The sequence below is a fragment of the Penicillium arizonense genome (genome assembly GCF_001773325.1).
Source record: "Penicillium arizonense strain CBS 141311 chromosome Unknown PENARI_contig011, whole genome shotgun sequence".
NCBI classification, from domain to species: Eukaryota; Fungi; Ascomycota; class Eurotiomycetes; order Eurotiales; family Aspergillaceae; genus Penicillium; species Penicillium arizonense.
The window spans coordinates 686,631-698,168 of NW_019173288.1; the positions used below are offsets into that span (position 1 = coordinate 686,631).

General features: G+C 50.5%; 3 protein-coding genes across 3 annotated transcripts; 1 reads left to right on the plus strand and 2 right to left on the minus strand.

Annotated features, from left to right (window-relative positions):
* Positions 1-1,253: 1,253 nt before the first annotated feature.
* On the plus strand, positions 1,254-2,309 carry PENARI_c011G02986 (uncharacterized protein; the record flags this gene model as incomplete). The annotated part of the gene is made up of 1 exon (XM_022632540.1): positions 1,254-2,309. The coding sequence occupies one exon, from the start codon at positions 1,254-1,256 to the stop codon at positions 2,307-2,309; it is 1,056 nt and encodes a 351-aa protein (XP_022487407.1).
* An 897-nt stretch (positions 2,310-3,206) lies between these two features.
* On the minus strand, positions 3,207-4,975 carry PENARI_c011G09968 (ammonium transporter; the record flags this gene model as incomplete). The annotated part of the gene is made up of 2 exons (XM_022632718.1): positions 3,207-4,807; positions 4,864-4,975. The coding sequence occupies 2 exons, from the start codon at positions 4,973-4,975 to the stop codon at positions 3,207-3,209; spliced, it is 1,713 nt and encodes a 570-aa protein (XP_022487531.1).
* A 2,600-nt stretch (positions 4,976-7,575) lies between these two features.
* On the minus strand, positions 7,576-10,841 carry pmr1 (Ca(2+)/Mn(2+)-transporting P-type ATPase PMR1; the record flags this gene model as incomplete). The annotated part of the gene is made up of 2 exons (XM_022632575.1): positions 7,576-10,641; positions 10,734-10,841. 2 exons carry the CDS (start codon positions 10,839-10,841, stop codon positions 7,576-7,578), a joined length of 3,174 nt encoding a protein of 1,057 aa, XP_022487663.1.
* Between the last annotated feature and the right edge of the window lie 697 nt (positions 10,842-11,538).

Sequence of the window (11,538 nt, forward strand, 5' to 3'; positions counted from 1 at the left end):
AAATAATTATCATTAACATATCAGGCAATTGAGCGGTCCGTGGAAAATCCCATCTATCGATCTACATCATGCACGCAAGGGACATGGTGGTTGGCTAGCTCAAGGGCTGAAGAGCTAAAGAAGCCATCCCTTATTCAGGCGATAATTTCCTAACTAAGTGAAACTTGCGTGCCAAACGAGGGCCAAGCATTACTCCGCAGTTCAGCTTCTTGAGAACAATATTGATTTCTGCCAATGGAGGAGAAGTGGAGAAAATGTTCAGCCAGCCATGCATCATAGCTATTATGGACATGTTCGATCATTGAATAACTTATGTGTTGGCTCCTCTCTAGGTTACTAAAGGTACACACACTGCAGGACACAGGACACTGAAGGTGATGGACCCAGTGAGCCTAACAATTGGATGCAATTGCTCTAGGACAGCCCTGGACATCTGGTTTGAAAAGCAAAATAATATGAGAATGATCTATGACGCTTTGCGCAGTGGACGCTAGGTGGATGCTAGACGGGGTGCATTGAGAGGCCCATGCATGATACGAACTCCTTACTAGTGCAATAGATTGCCATTAGGCAGCGGGGTTATAGTTCGGACCTCCGTTCATGCATGCTGCCGATCTCTACACATGCCAATCCTAAGCGAAGTTATCTGACACGTACGAACCGTAGCCTTGGAATTCCTTGTATTTGTATGCATGTTTATTTGGAATCTTCAAAGAGGTAGTATATTGCCAATGTGTGAAAGCAGAGTACATGTAATAACTTAATAATGTTAGACGCTACTAAATTCGTTGCGGAGCCGGGACGGAACGACGGGACGACGGAACGATCCGAATCTCTAACTTAGCCTAGCCGACACGATCATGTTAGTCCTCCGCCCAGTAGTGATCATCGCCGTGTCTTTCAGCACAGATCTCTTACCCGTAGTGATGTATCACACCGATCTTTCAACACAGATCTTTTTCCTTTGTCGACTCAGCTCTGACCCATAGTGATGCATCATTGTCTCTCAACGCAGATCTCTTCTTCCCTTTTCGGCTCAGCTCCAACTGCGATATGCACTCTGTACTGTGTAGACACAAGGTTGCCTACCTACTGGCAGTAAACCCTTTATAGAAGACAGGTTGTTGTATAAATTCAGTCGATTCCATCCTCTTAAGATTCTTCCAGATTTCCCATCTCCTACGGTAGTCTGTATTCATAACACCCATCTTCTTCACCTCCTTTCCTTTTTGATTCGTTTTCATTAAACAATCATGATTATCCAGCCACACCTGATTCTCCCTCTCCTGGGCGTAACTGGCGCGTACGCCGCCCAAACCCCTCTCTCCGCCGGCGCCGGCTGCTTGCTGTCAAGTGCCTCTGGACCAGCGAGCTACAAGGCATGTTGCTCCGGCAATTCATCAGGAGAGGAGTTCGTCGATGGCGTCAAGTTTCAATACACCTGCGCGAAATGGGCGAACCCTACAAGTGCATCTGCGCTGCCTGCAGTCAGCGCGAGAGAATGTGCGCAGCTGTGTATCAAGGACTCTAGCTGCTCGGCCAGTACATTCTGGAGTAGCAGACGCAAGTGCTTCTTGACGACTGTCAAGGACTTCAGTTTGGGATCCACTTCTGGTTATTTAGTCCTTGAAAAGACTAGTGAGACGATCGATCTGGTCAGTCCGCCGTCCGCAGACTGTGAGCAGAAAGTGGATGAAGCTGCGACACAATGCAAGAACGAAGAGCAGCTGAAGTGCGGCAAGGAAAAAGCGGATCTTGAGAAGAGCTCCTTGGAGAAATGCAGCAACGAGAAGGCCGAGCTTGAACAGAAGCTCAAGTCACAGTGCGAGAAGGACGCCCAAGAGCAATGCAGCAAAGAGAAGGGCGAACTTGAACAAAAGGTCAAGTCACAGTGTGAGAAAGACGCCCAAGAGAAATGCGACAAAGAGAAGGCCCAACTCCAACAGCAGACCCAAACCAAGCCTGAGAGGCCAGACGATCTATCTCAAGAACTGGCCAGGATTGGTCGCAATCAGCTATGCCCTGGCTATAATGGCAGAACCTTTGAGACGACCAACTCAGACGGAAGTCGGAACAAGTGGCTTATACAGTGCAACACGATGCTGAATCGCGGTTCCTGGCCTGATCAACTTCACCAATGCAGACACCACTCTATCATTGATACTTTGAAAGAATATCAAGAACAGAAAGGTCAGTATAAGGGCGTGTGGATTAGGGTCGATAATCTTTGCAATCATGTCCTCAATCCTTACTTGCCCCTGATCAAATCGCCAGGATTGAATCACCATTTCATCGAGCGGGTTGAGTAAGGACTGTGACTGGCATTCGTTGGCGAAGTGGAAGGGACCAATATTTTAGGGTATCTGGCTTTCATTTGTTTGGACGCATTCTCGTGAGGATTGTTGGCCGATTGATGTGAGGGGTCACAAATCTTAGACTCAATGCATGCGCGCTTTTATGTCCCCGTGGACAGTTGATGTTTCTGTTTCCACTTGTCTCAACACAGCATTTAGTTAGGATGTCAGTTAACAGTAGTAACTTTTTTGGTATACCTGTCAAAGGAATATGAATGATAGAAAGGATCTTAAGTATGAAGCAATGTAGCAATAGATGATGAACTAGCTGAGTTTGTATGGGGAGAGTCCGTAAGTACATCTGGAGTGAACACGCGACGGTCACGTTACAGAACGAGCTTGTATACGTGACGTTAGGACCAATGTTTTGGTAGAAAGGGAAAGCCATTTCGGCATTGTAGTGTAGAGTAATAAATAAATGTCTCCAAGCTCACGCTCACACAAAGTAGCAGTTTATGTACAGATCCAACCTAGTTTAATATCCCAAAGCCCAAAAACAATAGAACGCCAGGCCAATTAAACCAAAAAATCGATTTGCTTTTCCCAAGGAAACAGGTGTATTCGTGGTTGGGAGGTATTGCATGTGGTTGTAGTTGTAGGGGTAAGTATGGTGATGAGGTCGTTGAGGAATGGGTAAAGGTGAGGTCGGAGTATAGACGTGGTAGTGATAGTAGTAAGATGTAGTGTGTCGAGGACAAAATCGGAATAAAGTAAAAGCCCCAGGCTTTTAACCGCAGAAAGAAACACGCTCAAGGGATATCGAATGAAGAAACGAAGAAAACAAAAGATGCTGAATGGAATGGCGATTTGGAAGAAAGCCAAATAAGAAGAGATTCGACAGAAAAGAACTGATCAATTCTCTGTCTTCTCATCGACCGGTCTCAACATGGGAACTTCCCCGGTTGGGTTCGTTTCAGGAGGATGCTGCTCAGCAACCTGGCGAGGAGCAGGCGCAACCTTGACCTCATGCATGGCCATGTCACCCTCACTACCGCCGCGGCTGCTGTGGCTGATCTCGCCGTTGGGCGCGTGTCCATCGAGCATCATCTCGCGAGGCGGGCTGCCGAGCATCATCTCACTGTGCTCGCCAATACCGTAGCGCTGGGCGGCGGGGACCTGGTGGCCATCTGCGAGCTGGTCGTGGTTCTGGGGTGTCCAGGCGAGGTAGTCGCGGCGGACCTCGACGTAGTCGTAGGCGAACTCGCCCAGCTGGTCGTCGTCCATACCGAGGAGTTCGGCTTCCTCGCTGGCGCGCAGGTTCAGACCAGGGATGGCGTTGATGCCGTAGGCGATGATGGCGGACATGACGAACGCGTAGGAGGCTGTCGCGACGATGTACGCGATCTGGATGTAAAGCTGCTTGTAGTTGTGGATGACCCAGCCGCCGACACCGGTGCCGGTGTTGACGCCGTCCAGGCCGACGATGGCGTCGTCGCCGAAGAGAGCGTTGAAGATTAGACCGACGATTCCGGCGATACCGTGCTCAGCTAACACATCCATCGAGTCGTCGATGCGGATCCAGTACTTGATCTTAGTGGAGTAATTGCAGACGATGCCAGTGACCACGCCGAGGATCACGCTGGCCCAGGGTGAGATGAATCCAGAGGCTGGAGTGGCTGCTACCAAACCCGAGATGGTTCCGGAACACCAGCCGACCATCGACCACTTGCGGGCCAGGCGCCAATCGAGCAGAACCCAGGTAATGGCCGCAAAGGCGGCGGTCAGGTTAGTGTTCCAGGAGGCCATGGTGGCACGCAGGTTGGCACCGAACGAAGAACCACCGTTGAATCCGAGCCAGCCGAACCAGAGGAAAACCGTACCGAGGAGGATGAGCGAGACGTTGTGAGGGCGGAAGTTGAGCATCATGCGTTCCTGTCGGCGACCGAGGACCATCGAGTAGGCCAGAGCTGTGAATCCGGATCCGATTTCGACGGGGCCACCACCGGCGTAGTCCATCACGCCGTATTTAAAGGCCCACCCGTTGACGTTCCAGGCCCAGCAGGCCAGGGGGCAGTAGACGATCGTGGCCCAGATGAAGGTGAAAACCATAGCGGGAAGAAGGCGACCGCGCTCAGCCACAGCTCCCATGACAATTGCAGCTGTAACACCACAGAATTGCATCTGGTAGAATGCGTATAGCAAGTTCGGCACCAATGGCGAACCGGGACTGGGATCAGCCAGAGTCTTCATCAACCCAAAGTTGCGGAGGTTGCCGATATATCCATTGGTAGCGGTCGGCGAGAAGGCGAGTGAGTAACCCCAGAAGTACCACTGGAAAGTCACCACAGAAAAAGACGCCATACAGGCCCAAATCATACTGAGAGCAGACTTTCTGCGAGCCAATCCGGAGTACAAGAAGCCGAGACCGGGAATCATGACCATGACCATGGCCGAGGCCACGATGATGTAGGCCTGGTCACCGGATTGGAACCATTTGTTCACATTTTCAATGCCTACGCAAAATATGTGGTTAGAAATGAGCTGAGTGGGAATCACAGGAGTTGCATACGGGAATCACCGCCCAAGTCTGTGTTGGTCGAGAGCTCGTAGTTTGCGGGAGCGCCAACCCAGTTGTAAGACGCGTAGTCTGGGGCGTACGGAGCTTTCCCGTTGAACGACATGGTGAGCTCTGGAGTCTCACGCTGAATCGGTGAGAGACGGCAGTGTGTAAAGAGAGAGGGGAGAGGTTGGTTAAAGGTAGGAAGGAAAAGTTCGCCACGGCTTATAAGGAATTCTGGATGCGTGGAGAGCCCGAAAGTTCAGCGATAAGTCGGATCGACCGTCTCCACTCTGAAATCGTATCGAATATTTCACCGTAATCAAATCAGAAAAAGAAAGGAAAGAAGAGAGATAGAGAGAATTAGGCAAAATAAAACAGTTAGATTGAAGTATAAACTATAGGGAAAAGGCGCACGGCGCGGTTAGAAGGGAGAAAGTCGGAAAAATGGTGTTGTCAGAGATTGTGACAATAGCAATGGGATAATCAGTCCACACGACCAATCACCGCCATGATGATCCCTACTTCCCTTCCACTCCCTTGTATATGTATGTTTGTATGCGTGTAAGTACTGTATTGTTAGTGAAGGAAATGGGCTCGGCTTCAGCGGCCGCGGAAATGGTGTAGAAACGTGGCGAGTCTTCGTATTGCAGTGGTAATTCCCGAGAAAGGGAAGCTTTGCCTTGGCCGGCAGTTCTTGGTCTCGTATGATGACTTGCCCAATCGATCACTCCGGTGACCCTGCCTTCTCGGCAGTGACTTACACTCCGGGGAAGAGTTCCTGGGGCAGTTCCAGGGGAGTGGATTCTCCAGTCTTCAAAGGATACAGCCCTGGAGGGTCTACCTAAGTATATATGCTTTGAAGATTCATATACAGTAGATAGCTTATCTGCCCTACTAATCATCTGCAGGTACCCTTCTCTACCCTCGAGTCCTAACGGCTGTACGCGGGGGCGTACGGAGTATAGAGGCACTTATCTCCCAACGCGGACATTCGACCTCGAATCTCTATCCGCCACCAGCAATTGGATGATCGATGCTGGAATCTCTGTCCTCCTATTGGCTACAGATAAAGCAGCTGTTGCCACTGGTATCAAGTGGGTCCCGCTGGACGCCAAGCCTTGCTGCATCTGAACTAGCGCGGCGATATGGAGGCGAGTCAACGATTGGCGGCAGATAAGGTCGTTTTGCCTTCGCATCCCGAAATATCCCGATCCCGAGTCTTGCCCGAGTTCGGGCTGGGCACCGGCACCGGAGTATCGACCCTATCTATACTGTAACAGAGACTCGAATTGCAGACATGCGTACGGAGTAAATATAGCTGGTTTTGACCGGATTTATTCGTCGTTGTTGACCATTGCTGACCGGAATGTGATAGGAACATTCCGCTAATTTTGACACCAAATTACTCTGCAGTAGTGTCACCTCGACTTGCACTAGGGTCACCGATCCGCCCCCGCGGAACTGGGTCTTCAGCTTCAGCCTCTCGGTCGAGAACCATTCAATCCTACTTAAAAATAGCCACTTCGGTTCTCTAGTTCTTCTAGTTCTTTTCTAGTTTTCGTTTTAGTCCGATCCATGCGGACTCTGAATAACAATGGAAGTACATGTTAATTCTCGATCCTGGGGATGGTACGGGTGGCGTAACCGTCGATATACATGTGGTGTCTTGTGGCTAAATATATCCTTGGAACGAACTATTCTGACTTTGAGCGGCAACTCTAAAATCCGGGCAAAAGAAATACCCGAAGACTTCAACCCATTAAGAAATTACAATGTATATTCCATGGTTATTGTAGATCATGTAAAGGAGCAGGGTTGGATCACAGGCAGCTGCTCGGTGAGGAACAAAGCTGAGTTGGCCCAGCTTTGCACCATTATTTTTACTCTTATGGCATCATCGTGGGCTGATGTTATAACAACTAGGCCGGCTGGCCCAATGGCAAGGCGCTTGACTACGAATCAAGAGATTGCAGGTTCGACCCCTGCGTCGGTCAATCTTTTTTTTGCCCTTACCCTATGTTTTCACACAGGTAAGGAGCTGACTGTGATTTTCTTCTATTTTGTTAATTGTAGATTAATCAGGAATGTCATGCATACTGTAGTCACACAATGTTTCCTTGCAATCTCTTTGTTAAGATTAACATGCTACTTGCATGCGTTCTTCGTATCTATACTGAAGAGGCAGCCCTCTGTATGACGAGTTCTTTCCTCTGCAGTAAAGGTACTACCCGACGGCAGGAGATGAATGGTTTGGTGTAACGAGCAATGGATATAAAATGAGGTTAGCCTGTTATGTAAAGGCTAAGGAGAGTGTGTCGTCTACGAAACATATATACATACGGGGCCGAGTGCGTGTTCCGGTTGATGGAGTAATATTGGCTCGCATATACTTCAATGTTGTTTAAAATACATCCTTACTAGAGCTGGAGGACTTGTTATTCCTGGGGGCAAGTTTATAGGTGAAGTAGAGCTAGTGGTGCCGCTGCTCTTCCCCGAGCTATCTGGAAACGTTACCAAAGACATATATCAAGCTTAACCTTTCGCCATGCGAGTTAAGTATATTGTATATCCAAAAGACCACTGAAAGAAATGCACTGCAACAGTACTCTATTATGTATATAGGGATATCAGTCAAAATATGGTAAACTACATATGCCTGCCCCAAGAACAGATCTATGGCCGTGACAGGCAATCCAAACCATCCAAACATACATCACCACATTAAACATTGACACTATACCCAGAGCCCACACCACGACGACGACGGATAGCATGCAAGTACTTGCGACCCTCATCAACCCAGAATACAGAACTAGCAATGCAAACAAGCTTAACCAGCGACCCAAAGGCAAGAGGTTCCGTCTGGAAAACACGCTGCAGGAAAGGCAGGTAGATGACGCAGGCCTGGCCGGCCAGGGAGCCGAGAACAGCGTAGTTGAACATCTTGTTTCCGAAGAGGGGCATTTCGCCGCGGAGGATGGATTTACCTTCGCTGCGGCAGGTTAGAGCGTTGAACATGTCGAAGAGGACAAAGCAGGTGAATGTCATGGTTGTATCGTGGGCTGTTACGATGCGGGAGCGCTTGTCGACTGGTGAGCCGTCGTCGATGTCGCCCATTTCGTGGATGTAGATTGATAATGTTCCGAACATGATTACCATGGCTGAGGTGAGGACTCGTTGGATCAGAGGTCTTGTGAGGACGCGGGCTGTCTTGGGTCTGGGTGGGCGGTTCATGATCGTTGGGTCGACGGGTTCGACTCCTAGGGACTGGGCGGGTGGGCCATCCATGAGAATATTGATCCACAAGATCTGCATGGCGTTCAGCGGATTCTTGAACCCAAGAGTGGTGCTCAGCAGTACGAGACTGAGTGCAGCCACACTGGTGCTAAGCTGGAACGTAATGAAGTTCTGAATGTTATAGAAGATGCCCTTGCCCTGCTCGATCGCCCGAAGGATGGTCGAGAAATCATCATCTGTAAGAATCATGTCCGCTGCTTCCTTGGCAACATCGGTGCCAAGCTTGCCCATGGAGATACCAATATCCGCCTTCTTGAGAGCAGGCGCATCGTTGACACCGTCACCAGTCATGGCAACCACATCGCCGCGAGATTGAAGTGCTTGCACAATCTTCATCTTGTGGTCAGGGCTCGTACGGGCGAAGATGGAGACGGTTGAGATCGCCTGGGAAAGTTCAGCAGCAGTCATGCGGTCAAGTTCATCACCTCGGATGACAGAACGTGCGTTCTTGTTGATGGGCATGCCCAACTTGGTCGCAATGGCCACAGCGGTTGTCTCAGCGTCACCAGTAATCATGATGATTCTGACACCGCCGGACATCAATCGTCGAATGGATTTGTGGACATCCTTGCGCGGGGGATCGTTCATACCAGCCAATCCGGCAAAGACCAAGCCGTTGTATCGATCATCCTCATCGCTGGGGTTGGGCTTCAACGTAGGTGTACCGGAACGGCTACCGAAGCTTCTGCTACCTCTTGAGGTGTCTCGCACTGCCCCACTGGCGAACGCGAGGACTCTGAGGCCCTCCGCTGCCATGCTTTCTGCTGCGTCACGGATGATTTTGCGCCGGGGCTCATCCAGAATGACCTCACGGCCATCCTTTGTAAGGTAAGTATCCGAGCGTGCCAAGACCTGTTCGAGAGCACCCTTAATATAGGCAACATGAGAGCTGCCATATGATTCACCAGAGCTACCAATAATCACACCCATCCATTTACGCTCGGAACTGAAGGGGGTTTCGTGAACGCGAGCACTGATACGATCACGCACATCATCCTCTCCCAACGTGTCTAGTAAATCCAGAATAGCCACGTCGGTGGGTTGGCCCACCCATCTACTCTTGGCGGCAGCCGAGTCACTGTCGACAGTAGATGAAAGCACTGCCGCAGACGATGCACTAGCTGGAGAGTTGGCATGAATTCGCGATAACCGCGAGTTGTTGGCAATATTTCCCACGCGAAGGATGGTTCGCGCTGCTGGGCCAGGAGTCACCACCGAGGCTGTGTCTCTGTGCATGTCGAATGGCTCCGCGCAGTCGAAATGCCACATCTTGGTTACAGTCATGTGGTTGAGAGTGAGAGTGCCGGTCTTGTCAGAGCAGACGACATTGACAGAACCAAGGGTTTCAACACTAGGGAGCCTCCGCATGATAGCTCCTCTCTTAGCCATGCGCAAAACTCCAAGAGCCAGGGTGACTGTAACAATGATAGGCAATCCCTCAGGAATGGCTGCAACTGCAAGCGAAACGCCAATAGTGAACATTTCGAGTAGCTTGCGACCCTGCAAGAGACCAATCACCACAATCAATCCAATGACACCGAAAGAGATGTAACTCAGTTCCTGACCCAAGCGATCCATAGACAGTTGCAACGGTGTTCGAGGACTTTCAATCTCTTGCAAGGAAATCGAGATACTGCCAAACTCCGTTTTCGCGCCTGTCGAGATAACGATACCCTGACCGTAGCCTGAGCGAACCAATGTGCCCATGAACGCAATGTTGTGCTGCTCATTCAGCCGAATGTCAGCGCCAACAGCCCCGGTAGCCGGTGCATCGTAGAATGGGGAGCGAGGCGGGTTTGTTGCACTAGTTGCTGGGCCAGCTCCGTTGGATTTAGTGCGCAGAGCTTCCGCATACTTCGACACAGGTTCGTTCTCGCCGGTCAAGTTCGATTCGTCGATGCTCAAGTGCGTGGCAGCAGTGATTCGAATATCGGCAGGGATACGATCTCCAGTAGTGAAAAGGACAAGGTCTCCGGGCACCAGCTCGGTCGCGGGAACGGTCGAAGACGCCTTGATGGCGGCACTCGCCGTACCTGGACTCTGGCTTCGGATTTCCTGCAGCTCCTCTCCGGAGTCCGGTATTGGAGAACCGCCATTTTCAGCTCCCGCGTAGATTGTAGTAGGCAGATGGCGGATCAAATGAGCATAATGGGGGATCAAGCGGCTCAATGCCTCCAAGGACTTCTCCGACCGGTACTCTTGCACAAAGCCAACTGTTACAACGATTGTCACCGCGAGCGTAATACTGATGGCATCGTCGAGGTTTCCCATCAAGAATGATATACCAGCAGAGGCGAGCAGGAGAAGGATGAGCGTCTCCTTGAACTGTTTAAAAAACCGCAGCCAGAGGGGTTCTGGTTCTTCGTGGGGAAGCTCATTTGGTCCATCGCGTGCCAACCGGACCTCTGCCTCAGCGGGGGTCAGGCCGTGTAAAAGGGAGGTCCGTAGTCGCTTGGCGGTTTCATGAGGCTCGAGCAACGAATATGCGGTCTGGGGAAGGAGAGTATTCGTTAGCAATTGTGCAACAGCCACAAGCAATGCCGGAGGTAGATGTCACCCAGAGGATGTTACTGCATACTTACCGATGACGGAGCATTTGGCCGGCCACTCATAGGGTTGGTTGAGGGAGGTCGTAAGGAGTCGTTCGATGCATTATGCAAAGGTAATGAAGGTGTCGCTGACCTTGACATTTCTCATGCTTTGTAAAATGAAAGACAAGAGATCAGATAGCGCTTTAGGTATGTCGGGAATTGGTTCTCATCCCGTCTCGATGAGAATTGGTTCTGCGGCAGGCCACGTTAGATGTGATCTGGCAGCAGCTTCCAACAGGAGACCAACAAGAGTGGAGGCGCAAGTGTAACGACAGGGGACTAACAGTATAGGGCGCAAAAATCCAAGTAGCTGCCAGATGAGCCGTTCGCTGAAAACCAAATCGCGAAAAGACTAGGTTCACAGCATGGAGTCCTCTCCAAACAGGTCAAGGCCATGCTGATGCTTTACCCGTTGCGGCTTAGTTATACCGGATGAGTAGTTAGTCCGATGTCCGTATACAGACTAGCGCGAGGCAACGACTAATACCTGAATCACGCACGTGACTTACATCACATGACCACATTCCAGCCCCCTCAATTCCTGAGTCAGCAGGAATCCGTCGACGCCTGATTCCCACGCGCATCTCTCGTTCCTCTTGGTTTCTCTGCCAACTCAAGTTATCCCTCGCGCGCCCCTCCTATTCTTGACTTCGATGTCGTTTCACGCGACTCGGTGATTTACTACTCTTTTGATTGTATCTCTATTCCTTTCACCTGAAACTGCGTGCGTCTCATCGCTCGTGTCAATTGTTTTCCCGGTCCAGCGCGTCACCCTGTTACGCCTTATCCCCGCGCC